The 16,434-nt window shown below is 43.5% G+C and overlaps 1 protein-coding gene across 3 annotated transcripts in view; it reads left to right on the top strand.

Moving 5' to 3' along the window:
• GPATCH8 (G-patch domain containing 8) overlaps window positions 1–13,037 on the top strand; it is a 93,967-nt gene extending 80,930 nt beyond the window's left edge. For all 3 annotated transcript variants that reach the window (XM_029210919.1, XM_029210920.1, XM_029210922.1), the window contains 2 exons: window positions 5,126–5,256; window positions 8,178–13,037. In XM_029210919.1, the coding sequence (XP_029066752.1) occupies window positions 5,126–5,256; window positions 8,178–12,081 (4,035 nt within the window). In that variant the 3' untranslated portion in view covers window positions 12,082–13,037. The remainder of the gene's footprint in view (window positions 1–5,125; window positions 5,257–8,177) is intronic.
• Window positions 13,038–16,434: the final 3,397 nt, after the last annotated feature.

Genomic DNA, 16,434 nt, shown 5'->3' with positions numbered 1-16,434 from the left:
TGGGGTTGTTGACATAATGGAAAGGGAGTAGTTGAGTTCAGAAAGGGCTGGATCATGTTTAGGCAGAAAAACAGATTGAGTTGCAAGCAACCACTGCTTCTTTGATCACCATTTTCCATCTCTGTTTGTAACCAACAAATAATACGTAAAAGTATGTATGTGTTCCCTTTCCCAATAACTGATTTTAAAACTGAAACAAGTTTGATAACTGTTTATTGAACATCTCTTTTGTGCCATAGACAATGGTGTGTGCATTGCAGGGTTAGTTATAAAGGAAAACTAAGAACAATCTCTGGGAGAGTGAGATTGCTATCTGGTGAGAAAAAGAAATCACAGATAATCTGACCCTGAAGAGACAGAATTAGGTTTCTCTTTAGAATTGAGTAAATATTAGAACATAGGATTTTTAGTGGCAATAGAAAATACTCTCTGCCTATTTTCTGGTGCCTGAAATTCCCTTCACATGGAAACAATGTTTTTATCCTTTAAATTGCAATAATAGATTTAAAATACTTGAGAAAGGTAATAGATTTATTCCTAGTAAAGTATACTCAATCAAATATAAGCTTCTAACATAAAATTTTGTTGTGATTCAAGAGAGAAGAGTAGCATCAAAAGATATAAAAAGTATTTTATTAGACTGAGATCCTTGTTATCTTTTGTTGATAGGGAAAACTGTCTCATTCATTCCCAGCTCAAACACAGTGCCACTTCTTGCTATTGACACTCCACATTATTGATAATGTGGACAAATATATCACCTACACTGAAAACCTGGTAAGATTTACCAGATTCTCATTTCTCTGGTTTAATTTGTTTGCAGATGGATAGTGGAGCAGGATTTTGGGTCTGGAGTAGATATTTTTCTGCCAACACAGTGCTGTTTAGCTGGTTTTAAGAACTAGAATGTCATTTACATTTGAAGTGGTCTTTAGCCCAACTGTGGATGGGTATTTCAAGTGCTGGGTTATTTGTTAAGTTCTTCCCTCTACTGATTTTTTGGGAAATTTAATAGAAACCCCAGCTACCATGTGAGTGAAAATCAGTGAGAAATTATGTTCTCTGTCACAAATGTATACTTTTTTGGAAATACACTATTCATTTTTCAGGAAAACAAGATCTTCAAACCCTTTCATTATGAATGGGGTTTGGTCTCCTTTCCCTTGAATCAAATATTTTTCAGCTAAAAATGTGTTATGTGGCTCAAATTTATATTACTAAGTATTAATAAATAAGCAAATTTATTAGTAACTCTTCAGAAAGCATACTTTATAATTTTCAGACATAAGGACATAGTAGCTTTGGAGTCACCTTAAATGATTAATTAGATCCATTCAGATTAGACTGTGTGCTAGTTTGGAGTGTAAGTTGAGTTTGTGTGTACAGTATGGAATTTGCTCAGCCTTTGAAAGTAGTTTCTGGATTGATGACACATCTGTACTTTTTGGTTTCCTTACTTGAACTCTGTCTCTTCTCTGACAGTTATGTTGCTCCTCTATTCTTGCCTTGAAAAAGCTATCTGAAGTTGAGTTCCTCTTCAGAATTTAAGTGGAAAGTAAAAAGTACAGGTCACACACAGAGAGAATTTCATACGGGTATTCAGTGGCATATGAGCCAAGCTTGGTAGCCTTTTGGAATAAAATAGGCAACTGGAAAATCTGATTCTGAATTGAGGGCCTTGTACCTTTATGAAAATTACTTTTTAGATGGGAAATTGAGAAGTTTCTGGTCAGTATCTTTTTTGCCATTGGCCCAATTCTGTTCAGGAGTAAGGGGTTTAAATTTTTAGGCTTTTTGGTTCTCTAAGGAATGAGACTTCCGGGAATTCCCTCATGATCCAGTGGCTAGGAGTTGTTTTCACTGCCGGTGCCTGGGTTCAGTCCCTGGTTGGGGAACTGAGATCCTGCATGCCATACAGCATGGCCAAAAAAAAAAAAAGAGAGAGAGAGACTTCCTTACTGTATGAGAGTAATAACTAGGAAAAACATTATTTAGCTTGAATATGTCCCTAGTAAATATTGATACATGAAACTATTTCATATCAAACTTTCCTACAGGTGGTAACGAGGATTTGTCAAGGATCCAGTGTTTAAGCCAAATTATTCACCAGCCATTTACCAGATGAGTTCTGTAGCCTTGGCGCTGCTCCTTACGCTGCAGGGTTGATTATAAAGATAAGCTGTAGTCCCTGCCCCAAATAAAGGGGAAGGGGCAGTATTGAACAATTTGGACATACTATATGCTTTACTCGTATTTATTTTGACACTTAATCTCGTAAATCTATTGCTAGATAGCCCTGTTTTTCTAATGGAATTGCAGCTCAGAGAGGTGAAACCACTTGGCCAGTAATTAATGGATTTGAACCCAAGTCTTTCTCACTCTGAAATTTTACACAAACTGCCCTTCTGAAAGACAGGAATAAGTATAGTCAGGCTAAATATGATGATTGCTAGATCACTGCTATAACAAAGTGTTAATAAGACAGTTCACAAAGAAGAAAAATCCTATCTTTTGTGAGGGATCAGTAGAGACTTTGTGAGGGGAATTTAGTTTGACCCTGAGAAGAAAGGAGAGACTTGGAGTTAGGAATCCATTTTTATCATCAGAACACCCTTATCTGAGAGAGACCCCAAATATACATTTTGGGTTTGAGAGAGTTGCCAAGCCCTGTCTTTAAGGTTTGGGTTAGAATTCTAGGGTTCCCAATTCTTTTTTTTTTTTTTTTTTGCGGTATGCGGGTCTCTCACTGTTGTGGCCTCTCCCGTTGCGGAGCACAGGCTCCGGACGTGCAGGCTCAGCGGCCATGGCTCGCGGGCCCAGCCGCTGCGCGGCATGTGGGATCCTCCCAGACCGGGGCACGAACCCATGTCCCCTGCATCGGCAGGTGGACTATCAACCACTGCGCCACCAGGGAAGCCCCCAATTCTGTTTTTAAGACCCCAGTCTTAACTATAAAGTTTGTAAAGGTGATACAGGAGTGTTTGCTACACCCTATATAGGACCACGATTTGAACTTGTTTTATTGACATCATCCCATTTTCTTCCCTCCCTACCTTTAATTATATTGTGGTGGGAATTTGAGATAGGGTGTCTTCAGGCTGATGTGAAATAGTTCTATCCCTTCAACTTCAAATTTGTACCAGGTGGCTGCTGAATGATTGGAAATCATTGACTTAGCTTGGAGACTCCAGACTTTGATAAAATGCTCATACTTTTAGACAGTGTCCTGTAGTTTGGGGAATAACTCCTAAAAGTATAAGAGGGAAGGGAATGACTGGGCATGGGGAGATTTTCCAGGCTTATGAGGTGGCTAGAGAAAAACATATCATTCTGTTTAAATCTTGACTAGAGAGCCTGTTAAGTGTTTGGGGCAGGAAAAAACTAGGTTTGTGGCCTAAAATAATCATACAATAGTCCTGATAGGCTCTTTCTCTCTGCCCCATTCTCCTTGGAAGGAGGAAATTGGAGTTCATATTTATTTAAAATAGTTGCTCCTCCATCTTGAAGTGATTTTTATAAAAATCTTAATTCTGAGCAGCCAGCCTCAGTAAAACAATTTTGCCATCTCTTGGTTACTTGAACGACCCCCAAATAAAGGTAAATGAAAATAAGACTAACTGCTTTTAGACCACAGTTGTCTTTCCTAAAGTTCTGTAACCATTTCTCCTAAAGGAATGGAGATGGTTCCATTTATCTAGAAGGGATTATTACTGTGTCAGTCTGTGTGTACGTACACATACATGTTTTGTATAGGTGCTTCCCTTCTCCCCAACCCTTTTAGAGTTGATGGCTTTATCCCTGATTGTTCAGTATAATAGTTTGCACATTCACTAAGAGAGCTTGTGTAGTAATGCTTGCTTTATTTTTTTTTCTCTTCCATTCTTGTTTTATTTTTTACTTTTTTTTTTCCTTTGTGATGTGACATTTTCAGCTGATGTATTGAAAGCAAATCCTTCTAATTTGGGAGCCCAGATCACAAGAGTGAGTTTTTCTACTAGTGTCTTTAGCTGTGTATCTTTTTTTGTGTGTGTCTTTCTACCCTTTTCCCCTCCCAATTCAAAAAGATTCAAAACACATTTCATAAATATTAGATAAGAAAATTCCTCTGTCTGTTGCACATCATGCCTTTCAAACAAAGCAATGTCCACTTTATGTTGGGTCAGATTCCTTTTCCCAATGCTATTGTAAAAGCATAGGTTAATATATGTGTTTTGGTTTGTTTGCTTTTATATTATCTAGTATGTTGAAAATAATTTTAGTTACGTCTTCATTGCAGATAGATATGTCTGGAGTCTGTCATCAGTGTGTCATAACGTTGTTGTTTTTGTTTTGTTTTAAGGAAAATTATATATAGTAGCCTCTGAGAATAAAAGACCCATTCTTTTATCAGGATTTTAAGTAATACTTTGACTTGTCTCTACTCTCCCATCTCATTCCCTGGATGTTCCTCTCAGGGCCGTGAAGGAATGAAAAGCCACACGTATTACTCTCTAATTTCAGCAGACTGACCAGATGAAAGTGGTCAGACTGGTGAGCTCTGAACATGCAAGCATTGGAAGATGGTTTGTTTGATTAGTTAGCAAGAAAACGGTTCATGATGAAAAGAATAGCACCTTTTTATGGTGAAATAAAAGTATGCTTTCTATTAGTCTGAATGATTCAGATAACCTCCCCATGTAAGCTGTACATTGCTTTTTAAGATCTTACACCTGGGTAATTTTCTATACTAGCTTAACCCCTTTCTGTTCTCTTTGGCTTGTGTTACTACAATTTAACTCATGTTCTATTTGTCTAGTTTTGCATCCTGGAAGAGCAGGTGATTAAATAGTCCCTTTTCTTTTCTCCTAGTGTTCTTTTCTCCTAATGTTGCTTGTTGCTTCTGAAATTATTTAATTTTACCCAATAAAGCAAATGGTATGCTGTCCTAATTATGAATGCAGATACTCCAAGTGCTTTACCCAAAGTAATCAGCCATTGTGTTTTCAATTACCATGAGAGTATAACAATGTATTCTACACTAGCGCTATAACCGTTGATTATGGGTAAATATTCTGAAAGCCTTGCTTTCAGGATCCCCAGGTTATTCTAAATCACCCACTCCCTGTTCCTTCCTTTTGTTACCCAGAGATTGAAAGATCTCAAGCAGAGAGAGTTTGCTCGAAACGTCTCTTCAAGATCCCGCAAAGATGAGAAGAAGCAAGAGAAAGCCCTACGGCGGCTCCACGAGTTGGCAGAGCAAAGAAAACAAGCTGAATGGTGAGGACATTTTCTCTCCGAGGATTCTACAAATAATTATAACCCTTAAGATTTAAGAATTATAATCCTTTTTTTAAAAATTGAGGTATAATTGACATACAATCCTTCAGTTTTTAATAGATCCTTCTTTCAAACTAAAAGCGTATCTATACTTGGAGTATAACATATTAAGAATATGCACTCCTGAGGCCGTATCCTATGATCTTTGTGACCTTAGTTATCCAAGCTCCTTGCCTCAGTTTCCTTATCTGTAAGATGAAATGATAACAATTTATTTCTTATAGTTGTTGTGAGAAGTCATTAAGTTGTTATATCAAAGTGCTTATAAAAGAGTTCCTAGCACATAGAAGATGCTCAGTAAATCAGTAAATTATGCAACAATTATTATTCCCATTCTCCAGCTTATTTTTTTTTGACTGCCCTGCACGGCTTGTGGGATGTCAGTTCCCTGACCAGGGATTGAACCCTGGGCCATAGCAGTGAAAGCGCCAAATCTTAACCACTAGACCAGGGAATTCCCCTCCAGTATTATTCTTATGTAGAAAAGCATATACATCACAGTATTCTACTGGGGCACAGATTCAAGTGTTGTAACTGCCTTTTAAGTACTATAGAGTAGAGTTAGTACTAAACATTAAAACCTAGGAAATTCTATCCATTTATTTCTCTGCAGATTCCTGCCTTCTTGAGTGTTGTTTTTAATGTTCCTTCATGGTTCTTGATGATAAATTTGGGGCTGGTGTTTAGCCTTAGGTGGAATTTATCCCACCTAGGGCTGAATTTCCAAGCGACTAGACTTTGGGGACCCAGTCTTTGAGCATCTGAGAATTTGTGAGGTATGTGCCTCAATCCGAAGGACTTACGTCCCTATGTTTGTTTTTAATGGCTGGCCAGTAACAAAGGAGGAACTGGTTACAGTGGAAGGAGAAACTGTGATTGTGGCTTTTAAAACTTTACAGCCAAGTTGGGGCCAGAGTTTCCAAGGTCATAGACTCTCTGGATTTTTGTCTCTGGATCCTTTTACTTATTTACTTTTCTTTTGTTTTGGAGGAAGGAAGAAGGGAAAGAACACATATAGTGTAAGTTTTAAAACAGAATTAACCCATGAGCTCTAATGTTGAGTTAAAATGCCTATTAAACTGGTTCTGATTCCTTCTTTGGCAGCTCTTTATGTAATAAACACATTCCTCTTGGACTTGTAGCAAGGGTACCTCCTTAAAAATATATATACTACCTCGGACTTCCCTGGTGGCACAGTGGTTAAGAATCCGCCTGCCAATGCAGGGGACACGGGTTCGAGCCCTGGTCCAGGAAGATCCCACATGCCGCGGAGCAACTAAGCCCGTGGGATAGGTTTTGTGACACAGTGAGAGTATCTCTTGCTACCCAAATCTTGTGGGTTCCATCCTGCAATAACAAGAGTTCATATAGCAAAGGGGTACCATATTATCCAAATATATTTGGTCCCTGTGTTTAGGGCAGCTAGTAGCTAGGGTTTAGATTAAAAAGACTTTATCCAAATAATTGTCTTCAGTTCTTGAGGGTGGCATGAGAGATACCTGTGTAATCCACACACTGTAAAAATTTCAGACGTGACAGGAGTTTAAAACACTGGCTTTCAGGTTCCTTGGTGCTCCTGTTTTCAAAGCTGAGAAGGTCCTTGTTAGAATTATGATCATTGTATGGAATGCCCAGAAAGTATCACAAAACCAAAGCTAATGCTTGGGCATGGTGCCAGGAGATAGGCACAGGCTCTTAGTTTCTATAACAGACATACTAACCTAACCACAAACCATCATAGTATAGCACAGTGGAGGTTTCTGACTGTGTTCAACTCAGGGAATAGGCACTTTTTTTGTTGTTGTTTGTTTGTTTGCGGTACGCGGGCCTCTCACTGTTGTGGCCTCTCCTGTTGCGGAGCACAGGCTCCGGACGCACAGGCTCAGCGGCCATGGCTCACGGGCCCAGCCGCTCCGCGGCATGTGGGATCCTCCCGGACCGGGGCACGAACCCGTGTCCCCTGCATCGGCAGGCAGACTCTCAACCACTGCGCCACCAGGGAATCCCTAGGCACGTATTTAAAAACTGAAATTTGAAAGCACAGAAGAAATTGAGGGTTTTTTTGTTTTGTTTTTTAGCTGTATGAAATACAGTTGATCCTTGAACAACGAGGTTAGGGGTGCCAGTGACCCCCAGCCCCCACACACACTCACACATCCACACAGTCAAAGATCTGTGTATAACTTTGTAGTCAACCCTCCGTATTTCCACATCCACGGATTCAACCAACCGCAGATTGTGTGATATGTATTGAAAAAACAATCTGTGCATAAGTGGGCCCTCGCAGTTCAAACCTGCAAACCTGTATTCAAGGGTGAACTGTGCAACCTTTGTGAATAGATGTTCGGCCATATGTTTGATAGTAGGATGATACAATAAGAATTGAGAGTGGATACAGGACAGGTGGGCTGTACCAGACGGTAATGATAGTGTATTCGAATTGAGAGGTAAACCTCAGTTTTTATACTTTAGACAGCTAAGGAAGAAACAGCAGTAACTGGCTATCCTTGCGAATGTAGCTTGGTAGATTAGTAGTGTGAGACTTTGCCTAACCTCACTGAGGAAGTTCCTTTTGTTAGCACAGGGCTGGGGAATGACCACCACTCAGTGTCTTTTAAGATCTGCCTGTGATGAATGGTCAAGCATAAGGGATTAGTATCATATAAGAAGTATGAGGGACTTCCCTGGTGGTCCAGTGGTTAAGACTCCATGCTTCCTCTGCAGGGGGTGCGGATTTGATCCCTGGTCAGGGAACTAAGATCCTACATGCTGCGTGGGGAGGCCAAAAATAAAAAAAGAAGTATGAAATGTTCCCTAAACCTGTTTTTTTTTGTTTTTCATTTTTCTAAACCATTGTGTAGTGCACCTGGAAGTGGTCCCATGTTCAGACCAACCACAGTGGCTGTAGATGAAGAAGGTGGAGATGATGATAAAGAAGAATCAGCGACAAACAGTGGCACAAGTGCCACTGCCACTTGTGGCCTGGGATCTGAATTCTCCACAGATAAAGGAGGCCCTTTCACTGCAGTACAAATCACTAATACCACTGGACTGGCACAGTCTCCTGGGCTAGCCTCTCAAGGCGTCAGCTTTGGCATTAAGAATAATCTGGGGACCCCATTGCAAAAACTGGGAGTGTCATTTTCCTTTGCCAAGAAGGCTCCTGTCAAACTCGAATCAATAGCATCAGTTTTCAAGGACCATGCAGAGGAAGGGACCTCTGAAGATGGAACAAAAGCTGATGAGAAGGGTACAGACCAAGGACTGCAGAAGGTGGGAGACTCCGATGGTAGCAGTAATCTCGATGGTAAAAAAGAGGATGAAGACCCTCAGGATGGAGGGTCCCTTGCCTCAACATTATCTAAGTTAAAAAGAATGAAGCGAGAAGAAGGAGCTGGGGCTACAGAGCCAGAGTATTACCACTACATCCCCCCAGCACACTGCAAAGTAAAACCTAATTTTCCTTTCCTACTCTTTATGAGAGCCAGTGAACAAATGGAAGGTGATAATAGTACACACCCAAAGAATGCCCTAGACAGCAAAAGAAGTAGTTCTCCCAAGCCTAAAGGCTGCATCAAGGTGGCAGCAAGCCAAGGAGCAGAAAAGACAGTTGGTGAAGTCTCTGAACAGCAGATGGAAACCAGTGTGGCTGAGCCCTCAGAGCCTGAAAGCAAAGCTGAGACAAAGAAGGCCTCAGGGGGGGATGTAAGTGAGCATAGTTTAGAGAGTCAGAGTCAGAAGGATTCAGAGATCCAAATGTGTGAGTCTAATCCCCCTAAAGAAATCTCTCAGGCCACTCCAGCAGGGAAAGAAAGCCAAGAGGGACCCAGACATCCTACTGGTCCCTTCTTTCCAGTTTTAAGCAAAGATGAAAGCACTGCCCTCCAGTGGCCATCAGAACTATTAATTTTCACGAAGGCAGAACCCTCCATTTCTTACAGTTGTAATCCTTTGTACTTTGACTTCAAGCTTTCAAGGAACAAAGATGCCAGAGCTAAAGGGACAGAAAAACCAAAGGATATAGGAGGCTCCTCAAAGGACCATCTCCAAAGCCTTGATCCTAGTGAGCCAAATAAAAGCAAAGAGGAGGGAGAGAATGTAGAACATTCTTCAGGAGGCAGAATAGATGCACCTGCTCCAGGATCTGCCTGTAGCGGCCTGAATAAGCAGGAGCCTGGGGGTAGCCATGGGTCAGAGACAGAAGACACAGGGAGAAGCCTTCCTAGCAAGAAAGAACGATCTGGGAAGTCCCACCGACACAAAAAGAAGAAGAAACACAAAAAATCCAGCAGACACAAACGGAAACACAAGCCTGACCCAGAAGAGAAAAGCTCTAAGGCAGAGTCTGGGGAGAAGTCTAAGAAGCGCAAGAAGCGAAAACGAAAGAAGAATAAGTCATCAGCCCCAGCAGATTCTGAACGGGGGCCCAAACCAGAACCCCCTGGTAGTGGTAGCCCTGCACCACCAAGAAGACGGCGGCGAGCCCAAGATGATTCCCAGCGGAGATCCATTCCAGCTGAAGAAGGGAGCAGTGGCAAGAAGGATGAAGGTGGAGGTGGTGGCAGCTCCCAAGATCATGGTGGGAGGAAACACAAAGGTGAACCTCCAACTTCATCCTGCCAGCAAAGAGCTAGCAGCAAACGGAGCAGCCGATCTAGCCATCGAAGTCGACCCAGTAGTGGAGATGAGGATAGTGATGATGCTTCATCACGCCGGCTGCACCAGAAGTCTCCATCCCAGTACAGTGAGGAGGAGGAGGAGGAAGAGGAGGAAGAAGAGTCGGGCAGTGAGCATTCCCGTAGCCGCTCACGGTCTGGCCGGCACCATTCCTCTCGCCGTTCCTCCCGGCGTTCTTACTCAAGTAGCTCAGATGCTTCTTCAGACCAGAGCTGCTATAGTAGACAACACAGTTACTCTGATGACAGCTATAGTGATTATAGTGACCGATCACGAAGGCACTCCAAGCGCTCCCACGACTCTGATGACTCAGACTATACCAGTTCCAAGCACCGGTCCAAGCGGCACAAATATTCATCTTCTGATGACGACTATAGCCTCAGTTGCAGCCAGTCCCGAAGCCGATCTCGGAGTCATACTAGGGAGCGCTCAAGATCCAGGGGCCGCAGCCGCAGCAGCAGTTGTAGTCGCAGCCGGAGCAAACGGAGAAGCCGCAGCACCACAGCCCACAGCTGGCAGCGGAGTCGGAGCTATAGCCGGGACCGCAGCTGCAGCACCCGGAGCCCTTCGCAGAGATCAGGCTCCAGGAAGGGATCGTGGGGTCACGAGAGCCCTGAGGAGAGGCGTTCTGGTCGTCGAGACTTCATTCGCTCTAAAATCTACCGCTCCCAGTCTCCCCACTATTTCCGATCAGGCCGGGGAGAAGGTTCCGGGGAGAAGAAGAAAGAAGATGGCAGAGGAGATGATGGTAAAGGGATAGGCCCACCCTCCCAGAACAGCAACACTGGCCCAGGAAGAGGGTCAGAAGGTGACTGCAGCCCTGAAGACAAGAACTCTGTCACTGCCAAACTGCTACTGGAGAAGATCCAATCAAGGAAAGTGGAGAGGAAACCCAGTGTGAGTGAGGAGGTGCTGGCCACCCCTAATAAAGCTGGGCTCAAGCTCAAGGATCCTCCACAAGGTTATTTTGGGCCCAAGCTCCCCCCTTCTCTTGGCAATAAGCCTGTCCTTCCACTGATAGGGAAGCTCCCAGCTACCCGAAAGCCCAACACCAAGAAATGTGAAGAGTCTGGCTTAGAAAGGGGGGAAGAGCAAGAGCAGTCAGAGACAGAAGAAGGGCCTCCAGGGAATAGTGATGCCCCATTTGGACATCAGTTCTCCTCAGAGGAAACAGCTGGCCCCTTATCAGACCCACCCCCAGAAGAGCCAAAGTCTGAAGAAGCTACTGCTGATCACCCCGTGGCTCCGTTAGGCACCCCAGTGCACTCTGACTGCTATCCTGGGGACCCATCCATCTCCCATAACTACCTCCCTGACCCCAGTGATGGGGACACCCTCGAGTCCCTGGATAGTGGCAGTCAACCAGGCCCTGTGGAATCCAGCTTGCTGCCTATAGCGTCAGACCTTGAGCACTTCCCCAGTTATGCACCTCCCAGTGGGGAGCCTAGTATTGAGTCAGCTGATGGGGTTGAGGATGCTTCCCTAGCCCCACTGGAAAGCCAGCCCATCACCTTCACTCCCGAGGAGATGGAGAAGTACAGCAAGCTCCAGCAGGCCGCACAGCAACACATCCAGCAGCAGCTTCTGGCCAAGCAAGTAAAGGCCTTTCCCGCCTCGGCTGCCCTGGCCCCAGCCACTCCAGCCTTGCAGCCCATCCACATTCAGCAGCCGGCCACAGCCTCTGCCACCTCCATCACAACTGTTCAGCATGCCATCCTGCAGCATCATGCCGCAGCTGCTGCTGCCGCCATTGGCATTCACCCCCACCCTCATCCCCAGCCGCTTGCCCAAGTACATCATATCCCCCAGCCCCACCTGACCCCCATTTCCTTGTCCCACCTCACTCACTCGATCATCCCTGGCCATCCTGCCACCTTTCTAGCTAGCCATCCCATCCATATCATTCCCGCCTCAGCCATCCATCCTGGGCCCTTCACCTTCCACCCTGTTCCACATGCTGCCCTCTACCCTACCCTACTTGCCCCCCGGCCTGCTGCAGCAGCTGCCACTGCCCTCCACCTTCACCCACTACTTCACCCCATCTTCTCAGGTCAGGACCTGCAGCACCCCCCCAGCCATGGAACATGAGTTGGGGGATACGAGCCCAGGTAGGGCCAGGGAAGGTGACCCATAAATCTTCCCTTGGGGTGTTGAGCCATTAATACCAGCAAGTAGAAGCTGGAATGGGCAGTGTCTGACAGCCAAAGAATTGAGTTTTGGCTTGCAGGGGTGGTTTTAGATTTGAGGTTTGCTTTGGGTTTACTATCAGGGATTTTTTTCCCTTTTCCCCTTTCTGTTTGTCCCTCCCTCTCCTGTGTTTCTAAGCTTGGGAACACCAGTAAGTGCTACCCACCCCTCTTTGGCAACATCTCCAAACTGTTGAGTTTTAGATACTCCCCTCCTCTCTCTACTTTCTATCCTCTGCACTTGTCTATAAATTTTAAAACATTTTCCTCCTCTCTGGCTGGCGGGTTTTCCATCTGGTCCTGCCTTATCAGTGTCTTTGACCTTGGTGACCTTATTTATCCCGGGTGAAGTGGAAAGGGAGTCTGACCTGGAACCAGGTGCCACTCAGGCTGTCATTCGATCCACTTCCCACACAAACAGCCACACATTTGGCACTGTTGTCCTCGTGTTCCTCATCCCAGAAGAGACATCTGCATATCCCAGAAAAGAAGATCCTATCGTGAATAGAAGCTATGCGGAACATAGTCACCCATGTGCTTCCCCAGAGAGGAGCTCATGTGTCTGAAGGGTGTATTTTCTTCTGTCATGTTGATGTTTCCTTCTTAATTTATAGGATTTTTTAATGTAAAAAATTGCACTGAACTCTATAAACGTAAATGCTGCTTTTTGTAGCTCATATAAAAAAGGTTCCATATTTGTAGTATACTGCAATAATATTTTTTACATCCAGCTCTTTAAGTGATCCTTGTTCTGGTGGCTTTGTGTAAATATGTTTGCCCTAGTTGAATTAAGAAACTTTAAAGGTTATAAAATGAAAACAAAAAAATAAAGTATTTGTTTTCTGCTAGATGCAAAAATGACTAAGCATGTATATTTTATCAAGCTCATGTATTTTTTGAAGTTATGAACTATAAAAACGTTAAAACAGAAAAAGGAACGTTGTTTAACATTCTTTGCAGAGACAAAATTTGCAGTAAGTGGTGCCCCCAGCACTAGAATTTTTGAACTAATGGGCAGCAGTCAGCTGGGGGTGCCAGAGGGATACTGAGTTACGACAGTCTCCCTCACGTGCTTCGCTGTTTTATACAGAGAAACAGGTGCACCCCACAGAGGAGGAGAGAGAGATTCAAGAGCTTTATTCTCTGGAAGCAGTGAGATTCAGTATGATTGTCCTGGGGGATTCCTGGGTTTCAGGGGTGCCTGTCCCAGGCAGTCCATTTGCCTTCCTAGTATTTAGCCCCCTCTGACAAAATTTTTTAATGTGCCTTTTGGGTTGGCTAGAAACTGAAGTAGAAGTAGACTGGAGGGTGATAGAGTTGGGACAGTTTTTCCTCCTCCACTTACTGGGAGGTGAGCACATTTATAGATTCTGCAGATTGTTTTGCTTCATTGTTTCCATGCCTTCTACCCAGCTTAGTTTAAGCAGTAAAGATACCTTTTTTCTTTTCTCCCATGACACTTATCAGGGGAAGTACCACCTCAATTCCTCTTCCTCCTCTTCTTGCGTTTCACCCGGCTCTCAGACCTAGTTAATACACTGACCCAAAGGTGTTTATATTGTAGGTCTCATCTTCTTTGGTGTAGTTAGTACTTCCCTGTTTGGCATATCCCTGCCTATTCCTGTGGCTAGAATTGGTTGGGTGGTCACCTGACAGGAAAAACAAGCCCTTCTTACGTGGGCCAGGGCTCTGTTCTGCCTTTCTTCTTCAATTTCCAAAAGAGAAAGGCTTTGAGTTGATGACAAGCAAGTGCTGGGCAAACAAGACTCTTGACTGAGCCTTCTGCCTGTTCAGTGCTTCCTCATCTGATTCAGAAGCATCGCTTTTTTGATAACTAGCACTGGAAAATGAAATCATCTGTTTGAAGTGAAGGGACTCATTTTTCTTTGCTTTCAGCCCATGTAAATATTTAAATAATACAGTATTAACATTTTTGTGCTGCTTCCCATTAGCTTGTAGATTGAGCCATACTCTGGCTGCCTCTCTGCCTTCCTGGAGGCAGTTTCCTTTAATTTCCAGAATAGTGATTTTAAAACTAAAAATAAATAAATAAAAATAACCTATCCTTACTTACAAGCATAACAGATTGTATTTAACTTTATCACATATGATAGAGATATATATGCTGTAAAATTAGGGAAAGGAACTTTCTAATAAACCAATGATTTGTGGAAACTTAGAGTCTGTCGTGATTGTTGCCCCATCCACTCAAGTGGGGAAGGGATGGAGGGAGTTATGGTTTACAAATAACATCTTGTTTGAAGTGATCATAGATTCTTATGAACCATATGATGTTTAGACTGTGCTTCTCAAAGCTCAGCCTGCCCAAGTAGAGGGGAAAGCTTATGCTGTGGGAGGAAGTAAGGGTTAAGTTTCTCAGTCTTATGGAGGTGTCTTGGAATGTGCACCTCCTTTCCACCCTTCCCCAGATTCTTTTTTTTTTTTTTTTGCCTTGCTGAGCTGCATGTGGAGTCTTAGTTCCCAGACCAGGGATTGAACCCGTGCCCCCTGCAGTGGAAGCGAGGAGTCATAACCACTGGACCACCAGGGAAGTCCCCCAGATTCTCTTCTATCCTTTTGCTCATTTTAGATGTACAATCTGTGTGTAGTAGAATGTATGGCAAATAGGTGCTCACTAAATGTGTTTTGAATTTCTAGCTTTGATTTTTGGGATTTTGGATGGACTTCAGGGCAATTGAGATGAGTCACCTGCCTGGCCTTTGCCCTCCAGATGGAGTTTTGTATACCAGAACCAGTCCTGAATTATTCTCCTCAACCCTTTAATACCACTACAGTGCTTGAGAGCTACCTGGTAAAAGGAAGTATGTCCTAATTGTTACTGAGCAGATAAAAGCCTCTATCTACTTTTCTGTATGGAAAAGTCTCAAAAGGCAGGGAAAGTTCAGCATTAAAAGCTAACCATAGATCTGTAGTGATAAATTAGTTTCCTCTCTTCCTCAACCTTTCAGGAAGGAACAGTACATGGTCTATTTCTTTCCTACTCTCATACAGCTGTGTTCTCCCCTTGACAAAAGAGTAGCTATTCAACTTGAACCTTGGGTTGGATGCTCAGATCTATTTCTCTAAAATAGAAAAATCCCTGCCCTAAAAAGATGAAAATGAAAAGTGGGAATTCCCGGGAGGTCCAGTGTTTAGGACTCGACGCTTTCACTGTGGTGGCCCAGGTTCAGTCCCTGGTCAGGGAACTAAAATCCCGCAGGCCACGTGGCACGGCCAAAATAAAGAAAATGAAAAGTGATTTTTTGAGCAGGCAAGGTGTCAGCGAAAGATGCAGACACGTGTAGAGAGTATGCTGTGTGGAGGTATGTGCAGCTGCCTGATTCCAGTAGGGGTTCTATCTGTCTCAGCTGCCTGGGCTTGCAACATGGAAGTACTCCCTCTTCAACACCCTCAGTGACTAATTCAGGCCTTGTGAACCCTTTCCATTCTTGTTTGCCAGGGATACCTTCACCTCCCCCTTACCTCGTGTCTGAATTATTGCAGCATTTTCCTGGCTGGCCTCCCTGACTCTAGGATCTAAGTCCCTGTCCCATGTAAGCTTACTGGCTTTTCAGAATCAGAGTGCAGTTCATTTTGTACTCATTGCTTCCCAGTAAAATTGTAAGCTCTGAGAGGGAGGGACTGACTCTTATACTTCCTTTTTTCTCTTAATCCCTTAGAGTGTTTTATATAGAGTTGAACACATAGTAAACATTTTGATTATGTGTTCAAGAAAGAAAAGCAAAGTAAAATACCACTAGTAACAGGATTATGCATCAGGATTTAGCAAGGAAACATCAAAGATGAAGATTTTTCTGTATATCCTCCACACTGCCAAGCTCAGTGCCAGGCACATAGTAGAAGTTCAATAATTTTTGACTTTATGAAGCCGTAGCATTCATTGAGAAATTCTAGGACTCAGGCTGATGGAACGGGAAAGTGACAGCAATGTGTCAGCACTCCTCTGCCTACTATCAACCCAGCTCTGACCCCAAAGGAACACCCAACAAGGAATAGAATCTTTATTAAATACCAAACTCTCCCTTCCCAAATCTGATCCTACCTGTTTCCAGTTTCAGTTAATGATACTACAGTCCTACCAGCCAGCCACCAAAGCTTTGAATTACTTTTGACACCTCCCTACTACACAAAGGAGAGAGCAGAGATTACACATCCAGTTACTGATGTAACTGGATGTGTTATCTCTGCTCTCTCCTTTGTTCCTGCCACCAGTACCCTGGTTCAGGCCTCATCA

The sequence above is a fragment of the Monodon monoceros genome, unplaced genomic scaffold (assembly GCF_005190385.1).
Source record: "Monodon monoceros isolate NGI ecotype Baffin Bay Population unplaced genomic scaffold, NGI_Narwhal_1 Super_Scaffold_9, whole genome shotgun sequence".
Lineage (NCBI taxonomy): Eukaryota > Metazoa > Chordata > Mammalia > Artiodactyla > Monodontidae > Monodon > Monodon monoceros.
This window is presented reverse-complemented; position numbering and strand designations above follow the sequence as displayed.